At 38.6% G+C, this 21,211-nt stretch overlaps 1 protein-coding gene across 3 annotated transcripts in view; it reads left to right on the forward strand.

Annotated features, from left to right (window-relative positions):
* TBC1D14 (TBC1 domain family member 14) overlaps nucleotides 1-20,111 on the forward strand; it is a 104,431-nt gene extending 84,320 nt beyond the window's left edge. For all 3 annotated transcript variants that reach the window (XM_069070205.1, XM_069070195.1, XM_069070215.1), the window contains 3 exons: nucleotides 1,119-1,228; nucleotides 11,121-11,379; nucleotides 17,319-20,111. In XM_069070205.1, coding sequence (XP_068926306.1) covers nucleotides 1,119-1,228; nucleotides 11,121-11,379; nucleotides 17,319-17,384 — 435 coding nt within the window. In that variant the 3' untranslated portion in view covers nucleotides 17,385-20,111. The remainder of the gene's footprint in view (nucleotides 1-1,118; nucleotides 1,229-11,120; nucleotides 11,380-17,318) is intronic.
* Nucleotides 20,112-21,211: the final 1,100 nt, after the last annotated feature.

Consider the following 21,211-nt stretch of genomic DNA (forward strand, 5'->3'; position numbering starts at 1 on the left):
AGATAAGAGAACAGGAGTATTTGCCTAATACAGGTTGATTTTGTTTTGTATAATGTATGCTTTCTGACCAAGATATGTAGAGTTAATATTTTTGTATTAATCATTTTCTACAAAATTCCCATTTTGTGGTCATGCAAAATTATAAAAGTTGCAACAAAAAAAGTAAAATACATTTAATTCTCTCTCATAATTTCTTCTTTAAGAAGTTGATCACGAGGATGTTTGATCTTTCATAGCTATTTAAAAACCATGCAGTACCTCCTCTCCCCTCTTTATTGAGGTAGGGGGTAGGGAGGCTGCTGATATAGAAAATTGCTTGGTTTTGCTGAGCTATCCTTCCCCCCCCCCCCACTTTAAAATATCCTTGTCACAAGGGACAACCTGCTGGCTATGGAAGGGGGATTATTTATTTGGAATTAAAATGATATAAAAGCAAAAGATATCAATAAAAATAAGATTAACAAAAGTGGTGTGAGAGAATACAAATCTTATAGTGAGACGATGCATGTTTTCAACTCTTCAGCTTGGTAGCTTTGCAACCTTGGACAGATCGTGTAGTTCTCAATTGCTTTCCTTCTCTGCAAAATGAGGAGAACATTTTCCCTACTTTCTTCCTCAGGTTGTTAAGTATATATGGAACCTTGTTGATACCCGGATACTAAAGCTCTATATAAATATAAGCAGGTACTTCTGTTATTAATTCCTATGAAACATGTGATGATGGTGGTGATATTTATTAAAAATAGTCCTCGAAGTTAAGTTACCTTTCAGGGTACAGAGTTTTCTACTTATACTAGCCAACATAAAATTTAGCAGCCACAGTGACTTGCCAAATACTAGTATAACTCTTAGAAAGAGACCTAGGAGATAATTTTTCAGATAAAATTTGTTTGTTTTTTGATTAACACAAAAAGTATTATTGTTACTCCAAGCTATTTCCAATGAATCCATGTTTTGACTTTTAAAAAGAATGATTGGAAAGGTTCTTAAAGCCTATGCCTTTCATGAACAATGTTGATTTTTCTGTGATGATTGAATATGATAAATGAATATATATTAAACAAGGCTGACTTGTATAAATAATTTGTTTAGTAGTACATTTCACATTGTTTCCACAGATGTTGACATACTTTGCAGCATTTGAAGTATTCTTTGAAGAAAATCTGCCAAAATTATTTGCCCATTTCAAGAAACATAACCTAACTCCAGACATCTATCTAATTGACTGGTAAGACTTAGAGATTTATTCTATGTTCATTTCCGTACAAACTTCCCACTTTTTCTAAGTTCTATCTTCAAGGACCAGCTCTTAATATATCTTTTTCCATGAAACCTTCCCCAACTGTCTCAGTCCTAGGTGATCCCTTTACAAAGGAAAGCCAATTATCTTTGTCATTGTAAATGTATACCTTGCTATTTATTTCTAGCCATGACATCAGTGTTTTTAAAAGCACAATGTCTTGAATGATGAAAGACTTTGCTTGTGGAGGGTGAAATGCCTAGCAGATGAATCATAGCGCACCCTTATTAAGGTCACTCCTCTGCCAGTTTGCCTGGATAGATTTGTTGCTATTGTCTGGAGCCCATAGGTTCATTAGGTTCCATGCAGTGTTTGTAAAGTGAAACAAAATTTTGACACTTATGTCAGAAACCACTAATGACCAGTCCCTGAGCTTGGAAGTAGCCACTGTGGCACAATTAATATGTGGTCACAGACCAATGATTGGAAAATGCTTATCTAGATTAGTGGTTTCCAAAGTAGGGAGCCACAGCATGGTCCCATAGGGTGCTTAATCAGCCACCCAGAGAGTGGGCATCTGGGTTGCATTTCACCCTCCCGATTTTAGCCAGTCTCTAAGCTTTTCTTCATCACAGCCATGCTACAGAGACTTTATGTCCTTCCCCACCATTGTGACTGTACAGGCTCAACCTCATTCTGTGTCCACTGAGCATCTTCCCCCCCAGGGCAGTTATAATCAAGCCACAGCCACAGGCACTAAGCAAAATCCCCCTGTCCACCAGTGTGCCTAAACTTTGCCCCCCAGATTACTGAGAGATTACAACAGATAGTCTTGACAGCAGGACAGAGTTAGCTGTGCGACATGAGCAGGCATGCATCTAGTTTTTTTTCCTTTTCTCTTTCCCCTCAAACCTGCTTCTCTTCTCAACTTTACATTTTCTGTTCAGACATTGCCATTCTTCTAGGGACCAGGAATTGTCATCCTTACTCTCACTTCACTGCACAATCATTTGCCAGATCTTGTACTTACCTTCTGGCATTTCTCACAGCACATCTTCCCTCCACTCAGAGAACTAACACCCTCATTCAAGCCCATTTCTCACCACCAACCATTTCAGTAGCTCCACTTTGGTCTTCATTCTTCAGGCTTCTCCCCACTGCAGTCCAGCCTCCATTACACTGCCAAAGTGATTTTCCTAAAGCCAGATCAAAAGTCAGTAAGCATTTGGGAAGGCAAAACTCCCTTCAGGAGCTCAAAATCTAATGGGGGAGGCAATATGCAAACAATTATGTACAAACAATTTATATATGGGACAAATGAGTCATTTCTCACAGAAGGTAGGATTTTAGCTGAGATGTGAAAGAAGCCAGCAAAGCCAGGAGGCAGAAGGAGAGAATTCCAGACATAGAGGGTGATATCAGTGGATGGTAGTCTGTGGAGGGGAGTGGGTACAAGGAAATGAGAAGGGAGGGAAGGGGCCAAACACAGTATTTTATACGTGATCCTAGAGGTAACAGAGAGGTGACATGGTAGAATGAGGGCTTTGGACTTAGGTTATGAGCCTGGGAGGCTGGAAAATGGTGGTGCCCTGGGAAGGGTTTGGAGAGGAGGAGGAGATGGTGGGCTCAGGTTTGAAGATACTCAGTAGGCAGTTGGAGTCTCAAAACTGGACAGAGTAGGGGTGGATAAATAGATCTGAGCATCATTTGAATAGAAATGATCATTGAATCCGCAGGAACCAGTGAGGACAATGAAGGTCTGATCAGATCTCCCCTACTCGGTAATCTCTGGTGGCTTCCTGCCACCCCCTCGGGTTGAATGTGAAGTCTTCTGCTTGGCATTCACAGCTCTTCACAGCTGAGCTCCTGCTGCCTTGCTTTCTGCACTCCATGGTCCGGTCTCACTGGCCTCCTAATGGTTTTCCAGTGCCCTGTCTCAGTGGATGCCCCTCGTACCTACAGTGCCCTCCCTTCTCATTTTGGCCTCATGGAATCCCTGGCTTCCTTCAGGAGCTGACTCTGCTGCCCCTTCGGCCTGTCCGGCCTTCCCCTCCCCTCCCCCAGCTGCTAGTGCCCCTCCCCCCTCCAAGGCTACCTTTTATTCGTAGTGTATATATTTGGCATTTATGGTAGGGAACATCTCACTTCTGTCTTGGTATCATTTTCCTGGCTTAGCAGAGTGCCTGACATCATGTAGGTGCTACGTAGGGCTTGTTGATCGTTTGATAAGGCATTCTCAGCTTGGGCCACTAGGTGGTGCAGAGGAGAGAGCACCAGGTCTGGGGTCAGGAAGACCTGAGTTCAAGTGTGGACCTGTCATTGAACTTCTATTTGCCTCAGTTTCCTAATCTGTAAAATGAGCTGGAGGAGGGAAAGGCAAAACCACTCCAGGGTCTTTGCCAAGAAAACCCCTAAAAGGATCACAAATAGTCTGATGCAACTCTAAATGACTGAATAATAGTAACATAGGTGGGGTCCCCCGGAGTAAGAAGAGCCAGTCTGTCAGTGCTCAGGAGATGGTGTCATAGGGAAGTATGCAGGGGAAGGAATCCCCAATACGGGCTGATACCTTGTGTAGCCACATTCCTGGGCAAGGCACTTCACTCCCCTTTGCCTCAGTTGCCTCATCCCTAAAATGGGGATAACAACAGCACCTACCTCCCAGGGTTGTTGTGAGGATCAGATGAGATCAGGTTTGTGAAGTGCCCGGCATGGCGGCCTGCCTGAGACCCAGGGAGAGCTCTGTTAGCTATTAGATGTTGTTAGCTATTGTAACTGTTGTTGTCCTTCATCCTCTCTCTTTTTTTGAACCCAAGTTTAGGATTTGACATTTATTCCTCTACATTTTATCTTACTCTATTTGGCATATCATCGGAGACTGCCAGGATCTTTTTGGCTCTGAATTCTGCCATCTAATATGCTAGCTATACCTTCTACCTTCATGCCATTCACAAATTCAGTTATCTGGGTACCTGTGCTTTCATCATGATAAAGACGTCTAACTGTATTGGGTTTCAAGGACCTATAGAAGGCAGAACTACACTTCTTACTTGCTTCTGTTTGCTTTGCCAAGCTTGAGATGGGCAGCATGGCTCATTGCAGAAAGCACTAGTCTAGGGGCCAGGAAGGCTGGATTTTATGTCTGACCTCTGACATATTCTGGCTTTGTAATCCTGGGCAAGGCAGGGAAATACTTAGTGCTAGAGACTGCTCCCTAGGACTATTAAGCTGCATAAAAGGTACTGACTTGCATTGCATTGGTAAAGTGAATTTCCTCACTCTTGTCAAATAAAAAAAAGTTAACATTCAACTCTGTATTTTAGGCAAGGTTCTTCCAGAAACAATTTTTATTAATTTAAAATTATTCTAAATTCAGGCCTTGTTTCTGTTTGGGGAAAAAAAATGTCTAAACTCTTAGAGATTCCTCATGACTTCAGACAATTTAAAGAATATGTGTAAGAATCTTGCATAAGGAAAAGGTCACAATATGAAAAAATAGGGTTTGGGGTTAACCATCTGTTCTAAGAGAATAATAGCCATTAATCTTATCTTAAAACCACTCAATTCCTTCTTTGACTCTGCCCTTAGGTTGGCCCTATCTCTAATCTTATCTGGGAGTGGGGGAATGCAGTTTAACTAATTAAGTAAATTATTTTAAATTTACATACAATTCCTAGTCCATTTTCCTTGGGGATTTAGTTTTTGTTTTTGACCTTTTACATAATTTTGAAAAAGAAAAGCTTAGAAAAGGTCTTATTCTAGAGAAATATTTATTTCTTAGTATTTTCAGTTGAACTAACAATGAAGTTTTGAATATGGTTCTGTACACCAGAGTTCCCTAGATATGACATCACAGGTCCAATCCCTATCTTTTCTTTGCAAAGAATGACCTTCAAACTCCAGAAGATAAAACAAAAATGACTAACAGGGAATCTAAGTCCAAAGTACCTGAGAATGTAAAGGATGTAGTTGCTTTCAGTGAGTTCAGCTCATCAGACCCAGGTGAACTTTTTCCTGGGATAGTCAACATACAGGTGAAATAACTGATTGTCTTTGAAAAATAACGGAAAATAATTTAGGTACATATGACAGGTAGACATGATCCTGATTTTCAAAAGTGAAAAGCAAATTATTTATCTTTTATCTGGAAACCCTAGATTTGGTTATAAAATTCCTGGGAGTTTTCATTTTGGGTTTTCTTTCAGGAGATGACCATTTTCCTTTGTTGTCTGATTCTAATAAGATATGGGCAGGGTTTTTTTTTTTAATAATTTCTTGAAATATTACAGATGGGCTCTTTTTTGGGTCATATCTTTCACGTAGTCCAGGGATTCTTAAATTATTTCTGTACATCAGTTATTTCTGATCTGAGTTATCTTACATTTTCTTCTTATTTTCTTTAGTCTTTTGACTTTGTTTTAATAATTCTTGTTTTTAATTTCTGTTCAGTCCATTCTAATTTTTAAGGAGGTTGTTGCTTGGGTATGGTTTTGTACCTTTTATGCTAAGCTGTTAATTCGCTTTTTAAAGTTTTTTTCCCATAGCTGTCATTTCTTTTTCATCTTTTTTTTCTCTACTGTTTTCATTTCTTCTAAGTTCAAGAATTCTAGATAGACTTGCATCTAAGCTGTGTTTTTCCTATAGGTTTTTCTTGTTGATATTCTTGGAACCATTACCTTCTTCTGAATTTGTCTTGGATGTCCCTGTCATCCAAATGGCTTTTTATGGCCATGCTGTTATTATCATTATTATTATTATTACTAATTCTTCCAATTGTATTTGCTAAATGGAAAGTTTATATTCAGGCTGGATGGACTCTGCGTATTTTTGAAGAAAATGTGTGATCCTTGTTTGGGTTCAGATTTGTACTCTCTGGTGTCCAGAGGTGTCCAGCTTTCTCTAGGTATTTAGTGTTCTTTAAGGATCTTGGGTGGCTTAGGCCAAGGACCTACAAATTCATTGGGCCCAGAGCAGTCTGGTCTAGGATGAAGTCTGATTAATGACTTCCTGGTTTGGGTTTTGCAAGCTCCTGACCTGGGTTTGAATCTGGACAACACAGCTGTAGGCTCCCCTCAGTTGGAGTTTCAATAAGTTGCTTTAGGGCCAGACCACTGGAAGGCCTTGTAGAGGGATGGAATTCAGGCTCAGTCACCTGGTCTGACCTCCCTGCTTTTGTTATTCAGCTGCAGGCCTCAGACCAGGCATAAGCTGAATCTGAGACCTTGCCCCAGGATCTGAGCTATTTAGCTGCTGTTTGCATCTGTTCCTGCTCTTTCCCCAGTACACAGCTTGGGGTGCATCATTCAAACCTAGGAGCCCGGCATGGAAGCTACATCCATGATCTGGTTCAGCTCTCCAAATGGCACAGCCACTTATTGCCTCCTACTCCCGCTCCTTCCACAGCTTTGGGCCCCACTGTTCTCCTAGTTCTACTCCTAACTATTGGTTTTTCCACCTTGGTTCCATGCATATGTCTGTCCCCACTTTCCTAGCTCCCTTTTATCTGTTGTTTTCCCCCATTAGAACATAAACTTCTTAGGAACTCTGATCAACACAGTAACCCAGCACAGTTCCAAAGGCCTCATGATGAAACATGTTGTCCTCTGGGTAGAAAAGTGATGGAGTCATAGTTCATATCAAAACAAATTTTCTCTCCCTCCCTCTCTCCGAGGCTTCCTTCCTTCGTTCCTCCCTTCCTTCTTTCTTTCCTTTTTCTCTCTTGTCTCCTTTTTTCCTCTCTTCCCCCTGGAATTTGTTTTGCATACCTGTATTATTTTCAGTAGAGCATCTAAGGTAATGCAGTGGACAGACTGCTTGGCCTGAAATTATGAAGGACTGAATTGTTATCTGACCTCAGATATTTACTAGCTATGTGACCCTGGGTGGGTCACTTAACTGTGTTTGCTTCAACAACAGCACCACCACCACAGTTTTTTCTTTCCTTCTCAAGGGGTGAAAAAGAGGAGACGGAGAGGGAAAGATTTTGGACCTGAAAACAAAATTGAATTAAAAAAAGAGAAGTAAGCTGTGAAAAATAGAAATTTGTATTTTCATGTGCAATCCTACTCTACATTGCCCATGGAAATACTTTATATGGTGTTAAATTTAGAATAACTCTTAGTGTGCTGAGTGCCTGGCATATTGCAAGTGTTTAATAAATCTCTACATACTGGAACCTTGATAGCTGCCTTCTTAATGGGTAGAAATTGGATGGGGAAGGTTAAAAGTTTATTAAAAGAACATTTCCTAATAATTAGATATAGGGATAAAGCACAATGCCTACACCAGTGATATTCCTGAATGAAGAACCTACTTTCTCTGCAGTTTAGTCTTAGAGAATTGCTTGACAGGTTATTAAGAAAAAAAACAAAACAACAACTTGTTTCACAGGTTTCCTCATGATGCCAAGAGAAACTGAGGAAAGCTTCCATGAAGTTAGGTAGACCTCTTGTTGAAAATTCAAGGGAGGATTTGACTAGGAGCTTGAGTGCTGTCATTGGAGGGAGAGAGACCCTTTAGGCCCTGGAGTCGTACACTGTCAACACTGATCCAAAACCACATCAAGATTGAGTTGCTGATACTGCCTTTCTTGCAGGGAATCTTGTTTTGCTTCATTACTTGACACTCCCTTACTTGATGTAGCTGTGAGGGAACAGAACATTTCCTAACTGTCAATGCCCTCCTACACTGATTTCAATGTTCAGACAACAAAGAAGACGTATATTGTGGGAGGTATGAGATGAGGTCATTTAAGTTGTCAAAATATTTCCAGTAATAATCAAATGAATTTATAAGAAGACGTAAGTTGATTTTGGAGGAAAAAAAAGTCTTGAATTAAGAGATTTGATTGCTCATTTCCTGCTTATATCTTTCACAAAATTTCAGTTTTACTAAATATTTTTGACACAATAATCTTACTATTATGATGCATGTTTACTTTTTGAAGAATACTTTTAGGGTTGAATATACCCTCTTGACTGGCCAGTGCGCCTGCAGGGATAACATCCCCAGCTCCTAAAGACCCAGAAAAGAAAGTTCTTGTCACCACTTGTCAGTTGGCATCATCAAATGATTCAACATCAGAAGCAGATAAAATTTTTATCAGTGGAAATGAAACTAAAAAATCGATGTCATCTACTTTGCCTCTCTACCATAAGGGTCCCCTGTGAGACCTTTCCATATGACTTGGAGCTGAAGTCTTCTGCTCTATGGAAAACCAATCCAATAGGGAGCCATCATGTTCAAATATTGATTTTGTACTTCTGATAGCAGGTTTTTTTAAATACTCCTTACTTAAAAGACTGTAATTTTCTCGGTATAGATAGTTCTTCAATTGACAGGGATTATGAGCTTTTCATAACTTAAATCATCATGGTGAGTTGATAGAGTTAATAACTAGTGTGAATCTTAGCTAAAGTGGATTTTGGATAGCAAATTTAGGTAGACCTGTGATCCAAGTCTTACTGACTTGGTCTAGGACCTGGCAGAATGGCATAGACTTTCTTAAGCTCCAGAGTCACCTGCTTGCTATCATGAAGCATCTGAGGAATGTGGAAGAACCTCGAATTCCCAAAAGTTATGCCAGTAGAGCACTGGTGCTTGTAGGTTGTTTTATGCTGTGAAATGTCTTCAGGTACTGTCCTGGTGATATCCTGTGGCTGTTAATGATAGGATACATTTTTTTTTTTTGCTTTTTTGGGAGGGCAGTTGGGGTTAAGTGACTTGCCCAAGGTCACATGGTTAGTAAGTGTTAAGTGTCTGAGGTCAGATTTGAACTCAGGTCCTCCTGACTCTAGCGCTGGTGCTCTATTCACTGCGCCACTTAGCCACCCTGATAGGATACATTTTAATCTGGAAGGAACTTCAGAGACCATCTGGTCTGAATACCTCATTTCCTACCTGAGGAAACTGTATTTAGGCAGATTAAAAAGCTCAACGTCAGTAGACTGACTGATAAGTGATGTGGTTTTGGCCTTGGGAACCCATGAAACAAAGAAAAACTTAAAATGAATCTGTTTGCAAGGTTCCCTTTATCTGTAGTGACAGTGATTTGGTTGTTGAGGGCAGTAAGTTAGGGGGCAGGACAGAAGATGCCAAGAGTCACATATAGATACAAGCTATTAATGTGTTAACTGTTGATATTCCAAATGTGAGATTCTTGTTAATTGAGTTGATATACCTGGAGGAACCGCCATGACATATCAGATGACACACAAGTTGCTGCTAGATGCCTCGAGGCTGACCCAGAGATTCCCTTTGGAGAGGAAGCAGTGGAACTTGCAGAGTTCTTTTTAGCATGTGACCAGTAGCAGTAACGAAGAGCATTGTTTGGCACTTTGGGTCATCTTGCTTTTGCCATATTCATTGGGAACATTTACAGAAAGACCACAGTGAAGATAATTCACTCCCCACATCCAGTCTGTTGCCAAGTCCTGTCATTTCTACTTTCATAACCTCTCCATTATGTTCCTCTTCCTCTTCTCTCACATTGCTACCTTCTTGGTGCAGGCCCTCACTGCCTCATTCCTGGACTATTGCAGTAGGCTGCTAATCGGGCTTTTCTTGCTTCAGATCATCTCGGACGCTGCTATTGAATCTTCTTGAAAGTCCAGGTGTTACCATGTCACCCCCACCCTCACCCATTCAGCAAACTCCCCTGGCTTGCTATCACTCCCATAACCAAATATAACCCCACTTTTTAGCTTTTAATGCCCTTTCTACCCTTCTAGTCTTACTGTGCTTTACTTCCCTCCATATACTTTATAATTCAGGGGCAATGGACTTTTTCTTGTTCCTTATACACCCAAACCTGGACATCCCTCTGGGCTCCTTCAAGTCTCAATTAAAGTCCTGCCTTCTGTAGCAAGCCTTTCCTGGTGTTCTTAGCATTGATACCTTCACTCTGAGATGGTCTCCATCTTATCTTTTTATGTGTGGTCATTTGCATATTGTCTTCCCCTCCAGACTGAGAGCTTCTTGAGGGTGGGAACTGCTTTTTGTCTTTTCATCTTATCGCCACTCAAAGTAGGTACTTCATTAAATCTGAACCAGGATGACAGTTGATACAGTTGGTGTGAAGAGAGAGAAAAGATAGAATTTGGCAGGTCAGCTTACTGGAAAAATTAACTTTACTTCTTTGCTGACCCCTGCTGGGAAAAACTGCCTTGCCCTTTCTTGGAATGTTATGTATGTTGAATTAGATGCAGTATGTAGCAGTATAGTTAAGTAACTTGTATCTCTTCAGTAATTCAAATACCATTTAGTATGGAATAATGCCAATGAAATTTGATTTTGAAAAGCAAAGTGCTTATTAAGTGCATTTGTGTGTAAAATTTGAAAATATAAGTAAAGGTACATTAGCTTTTTCCCATTTGTTGTTCAGTCACTGAGTCATGTCTGACTCTCTGTGACCTTTTGGACTTTTATCCATGGGGTTTCCTTGGCAAAGATATTGGAATAATTTGCCATTTCCTTCTCCGGTGTTGCCCCTATTTTACAGATGAGGAACTGAGGTAAATAGAGTTTAAGTGACTTGCCCAGGGTCACATAGCTAATACATGTCAGAGGCCAGATTTGAACTCGGATCTTCCTAACTCCACGCCTGGTGCTTTATCTGCTGAACCATCTGACTGCCCCATTTTTCTTATTAGCATCATGGAATGAATTGTTTTAGGACAAAGAATAATTTTTCAGTGTTAGTGACTTAGAATATGCTTACTCTTTAAAATTATTGCAGATCCTAAACAACTCATACCAAAGAAAGAAAGTAGGGCTTCTGTTTTAGGTATACTTGTGTTTTAAAAGTTCAGACTATGACCGTATTTAAGAGTTTTCTTTTTGCGGATCCAAGACCTGAAAAAACTTGTCTTCTCATTTTCAGGATTTTTACCTTGTACAGTAAATCTTTGCCACTTGATCTGGCATGTCGAATATGGGATGTGTTCTGCCGTGATGGTGAAGAGTTTCTGTTCCGTACTGCCCTGGGAATACTCAAACTGTTTGAAGATATTTTGACCAAAATGGATTTTATTCACATAGCCCAGTTCCTCACTAAGTTACCAGAAGATTTGCCTTCAGAAGAATTCTTTACATCTATTGCTGCAATTCAGATGCAAAGTAGAAACAAAAAGTGGGCTCAGGTAAACAACTCTCTACTATTTTAAAATTTCCCCTTTAAAGATGTCACTTTACTAGGCAAAAAGTAGAATAATAACTTTAGTTTTTATTGCATCTTAAAGTTTACATCTCTCTCCTCCCCACAACTTTGTGAAGCAAAGTTAAGTATTATATACATTTTGCAGATGAGTAAACTGAAGGGAAGTGATTTTTGCTATGATCACATAGTATGTCAGTAAACATTTATTAAGCACCTACTATGTGCTAGATACTGTGCTAAGTACTAAGTGTTAGAACTGAAAATAAATTAGCTCTTTGGACCGTCAAATCTAGACTCTTTGCACTTTATGATTCCATGTGATAGAACAATGTAATTCAGCTAATAAGTGAGTCTGAAACCTGTTTCATTTGAAATCTTGGAAGATAAAATAGTAAAACTTGTAAGCAAATATTTACTACATGGGGACTTGGGAAAATGGCCCTCCTCCTCTTGGGGCTTTCCTCTGCAGGCTTGGACAAGACACAACTCCTGTGGGCTTCCGTTCCCCTGCTACCTCATTCGCTGCTCACAACCTTTCAAAGCAGATAGTTGCCGTATTATCCCCATTTCATGCCTGACAGAATTAGGTACATGTGTGGTTCAGAGATATAAACTGGCTTTCCCAAGGCCAGATGGCTAAAATGTGGCAGTGGTGGGCCTGGACAAGTGTGTGGGAGCTCCAAGTTCATTTCCTGTTCAACAGTAATTTCTACATGGTGATCTTGTTGATCATTCCTGTTGAATATTTACCTTTTAAAGAAAACATACAAGGTAAAACATACGCATTTGGTATTTCAAACCTGTGACTTGCTTCCCTTCTCTAAAAGGGGAAAAATCTCTGCCCCACCTTTCTTGAAAAGTAGCTGTCAAGGATAAACAAAAGATAATGGTTATGAAAGTATTTTTCAAAGCACAAAGCATCAAACATGTCAGGAAATTATTAACAAATCCAGCCCTTTCTTGCAATGTAGGGCACATCATAGGCAACTAAATATGTGTATTTATTTATTGAATGAATCTTGAATTGTTGGGGTGTTGTGCCTTTGAAATGATAAAGATGTGGATAATCTGTGTTAGTGTTTTAAGATGATATTCCTGATTTCTTCTGCCTAACCACCTGGCGGCTGAATGCAGAGAATCGGTGGCAGACTGCTATGGACAGCTGGGAATAGAATGCATCGTTTTCAGTCAGCCAGTCAGCATTTAAATGCCTACATGTGCCAGGCGCTGTGCTAAGTGCTGAGGACACAAAAAATGCAGTCCTTGCTCTCCAGGAGCTTACAATCTACTGTTAGTATTACAGTCTATTGTTAGTGTTAATTCCGTCTGAACACTAGTAACAGTGCTAACTCTCAGCCCTACCTTTTTTTGAGACCCCTTACTCTGGTGTTATATGTGATTTGAGATAGTGTAAAACAAGGGTTGGCCTGAGCCAGGTGTTTGGTGCTGGACTCCAAACTCTTTGTCATATTAGTCTGAGGCTCTTGGAAACAGCACTGCCACTGCCATGTCTATTTCTGAAATGATAGAGGAATAGGTCTTTTCCCATTTATAAAGTCATGATGTTTGCCACCATCACCAGTAATGGCAACATACCTTCTTTACTGTATGTATTTTCTGGTAAATTTTTTGGAAAATAAATTTAAATGTACGCAAAGTTTAGCTGTTTTATACATGACTCTTAGCATTTAGACTAAATTATATAAATATTGTGTATATCCTTAATATGCCCTCTTTGGTAGTGGCTGTTTGTGTGTGTATATAGGATTAGGAAGGCTGTATCAGGTATAAGAAGAAGTATTGGATGTGGAGGCAGAAGAGGGGGGTTCTCCCAGCTCTGTCATTTACTTTGTGATCTTAATCAAGGCACATTACTTCTCTATAGATCAGTTTCCTCATCTGTAAAATAGGAATGATACTTCCACCACCTATTTCTCAGGGTCATTTTGAAGAAAGTGTTTTATAAATTGTAAAGCACTATACAAATGTGAGCTATATCTATTAATATTAGTGATGTTTGCATCATTTTTGAGTTGTTCCTTTAGTTCAGAGTAGTTTGAAATGGGAGATCCTAAAAGGTGTTAGTGCTTATGATAGTGCTAGATTTCCTTTTGATAATATGTTCATAAAAACTAAATGTTGGCAGAATCAGGTGGAACAAACATTTTTTGCCTAGCTTATCCAGCACATTTTTTTTAATGTGCCAGAGTTTTGATAAAGAAAGCCAAGAAAAAAGTCACAGTATATCATTTTTCCAGCCCAGGGTAGCTTAGGAGATAGAGACGTCTTCCTAACATTAGAGTTGAGGCTAGTCAGGAGCTTGAAGTGGCAGCTGAAGTGGGAGCATTGCAAAACCCAAGGAGTTTAAAACAGAGCACCAGGGAAGAAAGTACTGGAGAAGAGATCTCAGGGGATCTGAACCAGTGTTGGATGCAGGAGTGGTTGCCATCTGTCTCTATCTCACATGAGCCAATTTTGGGTCACAGATCCAGGGTGGAGAAAAAGTGGTTGTGATCATGGCCCTAGCTGAGTACTGAACACAGAACAAGTTCCGCAGATATGACTGTGTGGCAGTCAGTCCAGGAGCAGAACAATTCTAGCCTTTTCACAACACATGAGCCCTAAGTGGAATAACCAGGACAGGAGGGTCTGACCAAAGGTGAGCCAGCACTTCAGTTGTTTTGAACCTGCAGATCCTCCCAGTGGGTGAACAGGGATGGGATTTAGCAGCAGTTTACTGAAACTCAACCATGCTCAAACCAAAAAAAACCTAACCCTGAATCAAGAATTTGCAGAGCTCAGATCAAGAGGGCCAGGAACAGACTTGTCTTTGAATCATGCCACTTTGGAAACACTGAAAACTTGCAGGGTCCCTTCTGAAGTTGTGAAAGCAGCAAAAGGACCTAAAAGAATAGAAGTTCAGGCTAGGTATCTCTCTCCCTGCCTTTGCCCTGACCTAGAAATGAGCAGAGCCTAACCTTAACATAAAATACGAAGTCAAGAAGTAAGCTAGAAGAATGAGCAATCGAAAAAGGACAAAAGCAAGCAAGCAAGCTTGAGCTGCTATGGTGATAGAGAAGCTCAAGATGTGAACATAGAAACTGACAATGACTTGAAAACATCTATAAGTAAAGCCTCACAGAAAAATGCAGATTGGACACGAGCCCAACAAGAATTCCTAGAACAAGAAAGAGATTTTTCAAAGGAAAAAAAAAGTTCTAAAAACCATGTAAGAGCAATAGAGGAAAAATTGGAAGAGAAATGATAGCTGTGCAAGAAATATGTGAAATGAAAATTAACAGCTTGGTTAAAAAAAGGTAGAAAAGCTTACTGAAGAAAATATCTTCTTGAAAATTAGAATTAGTCAAGTGGAAGCTAATGATTCCATGAGACATCAAGAAATTATAAAACAAAGTCAGAAGACTGAAAAAATAGAAGAAATTGTATAATGTCTCATTTATGCAAAGGAAAAGACAAGAAAAATATCTTGAGGAGAGTTAAATTTACCTGGAAACCATAAATAAGAAGAGCTTACCTTAAAGTCATATTCAAAAAATTATAAGAGAAAACTACCCAGATTTTGTAGAACCATAAGGCAAAGTAGAAATTAAACAATCCATTGTTTACCTCTTAAAAGAAAATCCAAAATAAGAACCCCCAGCATTATTATAGCCAAAATCCAGAGCTCCTGGATCAAGGACAGTATACTGCAAGCAGACAGAAAAAGAATTCTAGTGCCTTGGAGTCACAGGATCATATGAGATTTAGCATCTCCCACTTCAAAGAAACAGCATGGAAGGCAAAAGATCTGGGATTACAACCAAGAATAACCTATCCAGTCTCTCTCATCCCCCCAAAAAATCCTACAAGGAAAAATGGATATTGAATAAAAAAGAGGATTTTCAAGAATTCCTGATGAAAAGACCAGAGTCAAATAAAACTTTTACATTCAAATACTAGACTCAAGAAAGCACAAAAAGATAAACATGAATGAGGAATAAAAAAGTTAAACTATTTATAGTCTTACATGGGGAGATGATACATGTAACACCTCAGAACCTTATCACCAGGGCTCTTAGAGAGAGTCTAATTAACCAGAGGGCCTGGGTGTGATTATGTTTGGAAGATCTCAAAAGAAGAATGAAAGGGTGGGAAGAGGAATGCATGTGGAAAATTATCTTATATAAATGGAGTACAACAGGAAGAATTTATACAGTGAAGGAAGGCAGTGGGCTACATTTGGACCTCTTTTTCACCTGAAATGGTTCAAAGAGGGAAGAATACACATACCCACACAATTGGGGACATAAATTAATCTTACCCAACCAGGAGTAAAAGGGAAGGGATTTAACAGAAAAGGATTAGGGGAAGAAGATGGAGGGTAGATTAGGGAAGGCAGTGGTCAGAAGTAAACCTTTTTTCAAAGAGAGGATGGGGTGAAAAAGAGGATAAGAGTAATAGACTAGGATGGAAGCAAGCACACAATTTGCAGTCATAACTGTGAATATGAATGGAATAAACTCACCTATAAAATGGAAATGGATAGTAGAATAGATTAGAGACCATAATCCAAGAATATGTTATTTATAAGAAACACTCTTGAAACAGAAAGATACCCATAGAGTTAATATAAGGAATTGAAGCAGAATTTTATTATGATTCTCAGCTGAAGTAAACTGTTAGGTAAAGCAAAATTAAAAATAGACCTAATTAAAAGTGACAGACAGGGAAACTGCATTTTACTAAAAGGTACCATAGACAGTGAAGGAATATCAATGCTGAACATATATACATCAACTGACATAGTATCTAAATTCTTAAAGGAAAAATTAAATGAGTTATAGGAGGAAATAGTAAAACTGTAATACTGGAAGAACTCTATTTACCCCTCTAAGACCTAGATCAGTCTAACCATAAAATAAATAAGAAGTTGAGGGGAATGAATGGAAATTTTAGAAAAGTTAGATATACTAGACTTTTGCAGAATACTGAATGGGAATAGAAAGGGGTATACCTGTTTCTCGATTGTGCATGGCACTTTCACAGAAATTAACCATGTATTATTAGGGCATAAAAACCTCACAAACAAATACAGAAAAGCAGAAATATTAAATGAAATTTTCTGACCATATTGCAATAGAAATTACAATCAATAAAGACCTTTGAAGCATAGATAAAAAATTAATTGGAAACTAAGTAAAACCATTTCTGCCAAAATTAGAAGCAAAGCAGCAAAAAAGTGGGAAAACATTTGCAGCAAGTTTCTTTGATAAAGATCTCTTTTCTAAACAATATATAGAATAGAGTCTAATATATAAGAGTCAGAGCTATTCCTTAATTGACAAAAGTACATGAATTGACAGTTTTCAGAGGAAGAAATCCAAACTATCATTATTCAGTCATTTTTCAGTCATATCCCAACTCTTTGTGACCCTATTTGGAGTTTTCTTGGCAGAAATATTAGAGTGGTTTGCCATTTCCTTCTCTAGTTAATTTTATGGATGAGAAAACTGAGCCAAATAGGGTTAAGTGACTTGCCCGAGGTCACATAGTCAGTGTCTGAGGCTAGATTTGAACACAGGGAAATGAATTTTCTTGATTCTAGGTCCAGCACTCTATTCACTGTACCACCTAGCTGCCCAGTATTGGCAGTTATAAAGCTCTTTATACCTGTCAGCCATTAGTACTGTTATTTCTCAGTGCCTTGCAGGTTAAAACTTGAGAAGTTTTTTTGGGGGCAACTTTTCTTATTTGAATTGTTTAATCATTGTGGGGCCTGTAATGTGCCCTGTAAAATCCACTGTAAACATCTTACATCTAACCCCTTTTGTAACTGCCTTTACTGTCATGTCTTTTATGTAACTGGAGGTGCATGTGTGTTCTAGGCAGCCTTTGGTTAATTGTCTCCCATCTGATTTCTAGGTACTGCTTGCACTGCAGAAAGACAACCGGGACATGGAAAGGGGAAGCCCTTCCCTCAGACACTGACGCTTCGGATGAACTGGGGCAAGAGATAGCCAGGTGGCAAATGTCTTGCTTTCCAATGGATACAGGCATCTGAGAAACATCAAGTCTATCATTTTCAAGTTTTGTTTATGATACTGGAAGTTGGCCTTAAAAACACACTCCCACACATACCTTTTCAAAAGTAAACCAAGGCTTAGCCTTAAGAAACTCAGTGGCATGGTGACCTGGTGTTGATTGTACACAGCCCTCACACTCTGCACGATTTTGAATAAGCAGTGATGAAGTTTTTCCTTTCAGTTTACATATAAGTTAATTAAATCTTAGCAAGTCAATATGAAATACACTCTTGTTGTAGCCAAAATGCTTAAGAAATGTGCTTTTAAAGATCTCTTAATTCATGACACCAGTTCACATTTGCATATTTTTGTTAAGGAAAGTATTAATCCCATTAGCTCTTTTTTGCCCCCCCAAAGCTCTGGGTCATGTTTTAAAAACACATTTACCAAAGATAACATTAAGTGAAAATGGGAGCTACACATTATTGGGCAAGAGACATGTTGCTTGTTCTAGAGTTTTACCAAGTTGCCTTTATAAAGTTTCTTAGCATATGTGTTTGTTTGAAGTGACACATTTAATATCCAAAGAGTACAAAGTTCTCCTAGAGACTGTTCCCCCGCTCTATTAGCAATCATACCAAGAGGAAATAAAAACTTGATGGGTAGAAGAACATAAATAGCCTTTGCTTGTTGAAAGAAATAGAAGAATCACAACTTTATGAGATATGACTATACATTACCTGTATGAATGCAAGTTATATGACAGACATACTCAGAAACAAACAAAAAGAAGACCCCACAACAGTGGGTCCTGCATGAGGGAAAGGCCACTTCTTTCCCTGACTTCATCAGCTGAATGTCAGAATAAATCTTAAGTGCCCGTGATTACCTCTATGTATGGCATCATCTGCTTTAGAAATTGTCATCATCACAGAAGAATGAAGCAATATATACCTAATAGCTCTGAACTAGGATATGAGAATCCTTTAAGTCTGTTGTTACCTACAGACAGTTTTCCTAGAAATTCCACTTGTAGAAAATGGTCAGGGTTTTTTGGACGGAAATTTTATAAATGGGTGATAATCTCTTTGTGAATCCATGACTCTCTCCCCCACCCCCTTCCCAATGCCCAGTGATCCACCAACTTCTTGGTTTCTTAGAGTGCTTCTTTGACCAGTTCAGAGCATATTGTGATGTCACTTGACAATCCCATAAGTGCTTGAAGAGTATTATCACACCATGCAAGAAAAAGGAAGCTTTTTTTTTTCTTATTTATACTTCTCATTCCCAATTATATATTTCTCTAAGTAGATTGTTGCTGTTGGTAGGTGATCTCTTTGAGTATGTCAGAAGTCTTAGGCCCATCCAAACCTGACTATGGTCTTATTTCCATAGTTTTTCCAAATCTGCTACTTCTCTCTTATGATCTGCCTAGATTCAGTAGACAGCTAGAAGGTCAATAGATCTTCAGGTTAAGGTATCCACTTCTGAAGTCATCAGTATGCCTAACATCGAATACTTGCACTATGTGTGATTTGTTACCTTTTTAGGAATGAACTTTTTTTAGATATGTGTTCAGCTATAAAACACTCTCTCTTCCAGTGAAATTTGTGATGTGCTGTTGATGTCACTTTTTGCCTCAGCCTTTAAAAAGATGACTTGCCTATCTTTAATTTTAATTTTTTTGAGAAGGCATTCTTTTTCCACTGGATGCCCTGCCTACCTTTCTAGCCCCTAACCCCTTTGGATGCCCATTTCCTAAAATCAAGATGTTGAATGTAACACAGACTGAAAGTGGCATGGTTGTGACCAAGGGCCTGCCGCAGCACTTGTGCACTCTTAACTACCCACAGATGTAATTATTTTTGTTCAATGACAGGATTTCTGATCTCTGAGGATGTATATATTTTCTATCTTTTCTTGGTGTACATAAATATTTGTTAAGTAATGAAGAAAAGCGATGCAATAATGAGCTTTGCACAGTTTGTGACGTTTTTCACCTGTCTCAAAATTTAACTGTTTAACTTTTTTCATTAGACTAATTTGGAAAAAATAATCCTTTGGATAGAATTATTGATGCATGTGAAATTGGCATAGGAGTCCTTGACACCCTGTGATTGGACAAGTTACCTAGTCTCAAGTTCTGAAGAATAGTTTTCATAACCAATTCAGGGATCACCTAAGATTTTGCCAACTTAATTTTTACTGTTCAAGTAGGGGGAGGTTTAAACTATAAGGCAGATGGACTTGCCCTATTTTCAGTAGATGTTCCCATCCAAAAGAACTGGGCTTCTCCTTAAGAATAACTGGAAAACAAATATTGAAATGCACCATTTCAGAAGTCTGCATTTTTCACTTTATGTGCTACTCAATTACAGAATCTAAGACGTCTCATGTTTGGGATTTTGTGCAACCTGCACTTTATAAGTAGAGAACAAACTTGGCATCTTCGATCACTAGTAAGAATGTCTTCTTTTGCTTTTAAAAAAAGTTCATTTTAAAGGTACTTTATAACTGCTTATATTTTTCAATGTCTTAAATTGCTTATAGATAACTCTTGATACACTTGCTACATATGTTTTGATTGCTTGTACAGTTATCCATTTGTTTTGTTTAGGCGGGTGTATCAAACAAACTTTTTGAACTGTAAATATGTGGTTTTATTAAATAAAAGTCATGTAAAATTGCTTCATATCCATTGTTCATATACTTTAGCTGAAAGATTACATTTTTATCTTCTAGATTAGAAATAACTTACTGAATTTTTAATAGGTCTTATTACAAATGTAGTTAAGGACTTTCTTTTTATCGGTACAGGCAAATATTTCCCAGTGTTTGGAGAAAACTAAACTGATTTTAAAGGGGTATCGGTATTGTCTTATCAGTTTGAGACCCCTGCCCCCCTTAAAATGAGCTCTCTCTGAAAGGCAGAAAAATATAAATGCTAGAAAAAAAACATATGCAACCAAGGTTTATATAAAATATGAGATTTAAGAGTTAAAATGGAATGTATAGATTCCAATATGGACATTTCATAAGTATTTAGCACCATTTCCAACTCCGAAAAGGAGAGTCCTACTAAACCATCCGTCTAAAAGGCTATAGTAACTTGTCTTTTGGACAGTGTGACACAAAGGAAAGAATACTAAATTTGGAAATAAGAGAAATGGGGGTCAAAAGCTAGTTCTGTTCTTTTCCTGTCTGTGTAACCATGGGAAAATTGCTGAACTTCTCTGGGATCATTCTCCAAATGAAGAGGTTGAACTGAATGCTACAGTCTTTTCCAACTGTCATGTAATCATTTATTGCTCGCTTATTCTGGGCCAGATTGACTTTCCTTCCTCTGATATTATGGTCTCTATCAGTATGGAACTCAGTAAGGCAGGTGAATTTCTGGGAATTTCTGCTGATTAGCAAGCTTAGACTTGGTTAACATAAACACTATTCAGAAACCTGATCCCTTGGAAGTTTTCTAAGTGAGAGAGACCCTTCTTTCTCACTGTGGATCATATTTAGATAGGAAAAGGTAATATTTATACAAGTTGAGTTCCCATGACAGTCTGTAGAAAACTGATGCACAAATAGTTCAAACTTCCTATGACTTGATGCAAAATTTCCCCTTTAGAGATGTTATTGTACCTAAAAGGTGCTCCACTATTTTTTTTTGTCCCTTAAAATCCCAGAAAATTAAAACTTGACAAAACCTCAGAACATCTACTCCAGACCTCTCCTTTTACACATTTTATTTTTTCCCTTTTATTTCTAAATATATCCCACCACCCATCTCTACTC

This window comes from Petaurus breviceps, unplaced genomic scaffold, assembly GCF_028583685.1.
Source record: "Petaurus breviceps papuanus isolate PSGF00001 unplaced genomic scaffold, PetGlider_PUasm1.0 140, whole genome shotgun sequence".
Taxonomy (NCBI): Eukaryota; Metazoa; Chordata; class Mammalia; order Diprotodontia; family Petauridae; genus Petaurus; species Petaurus breviceps.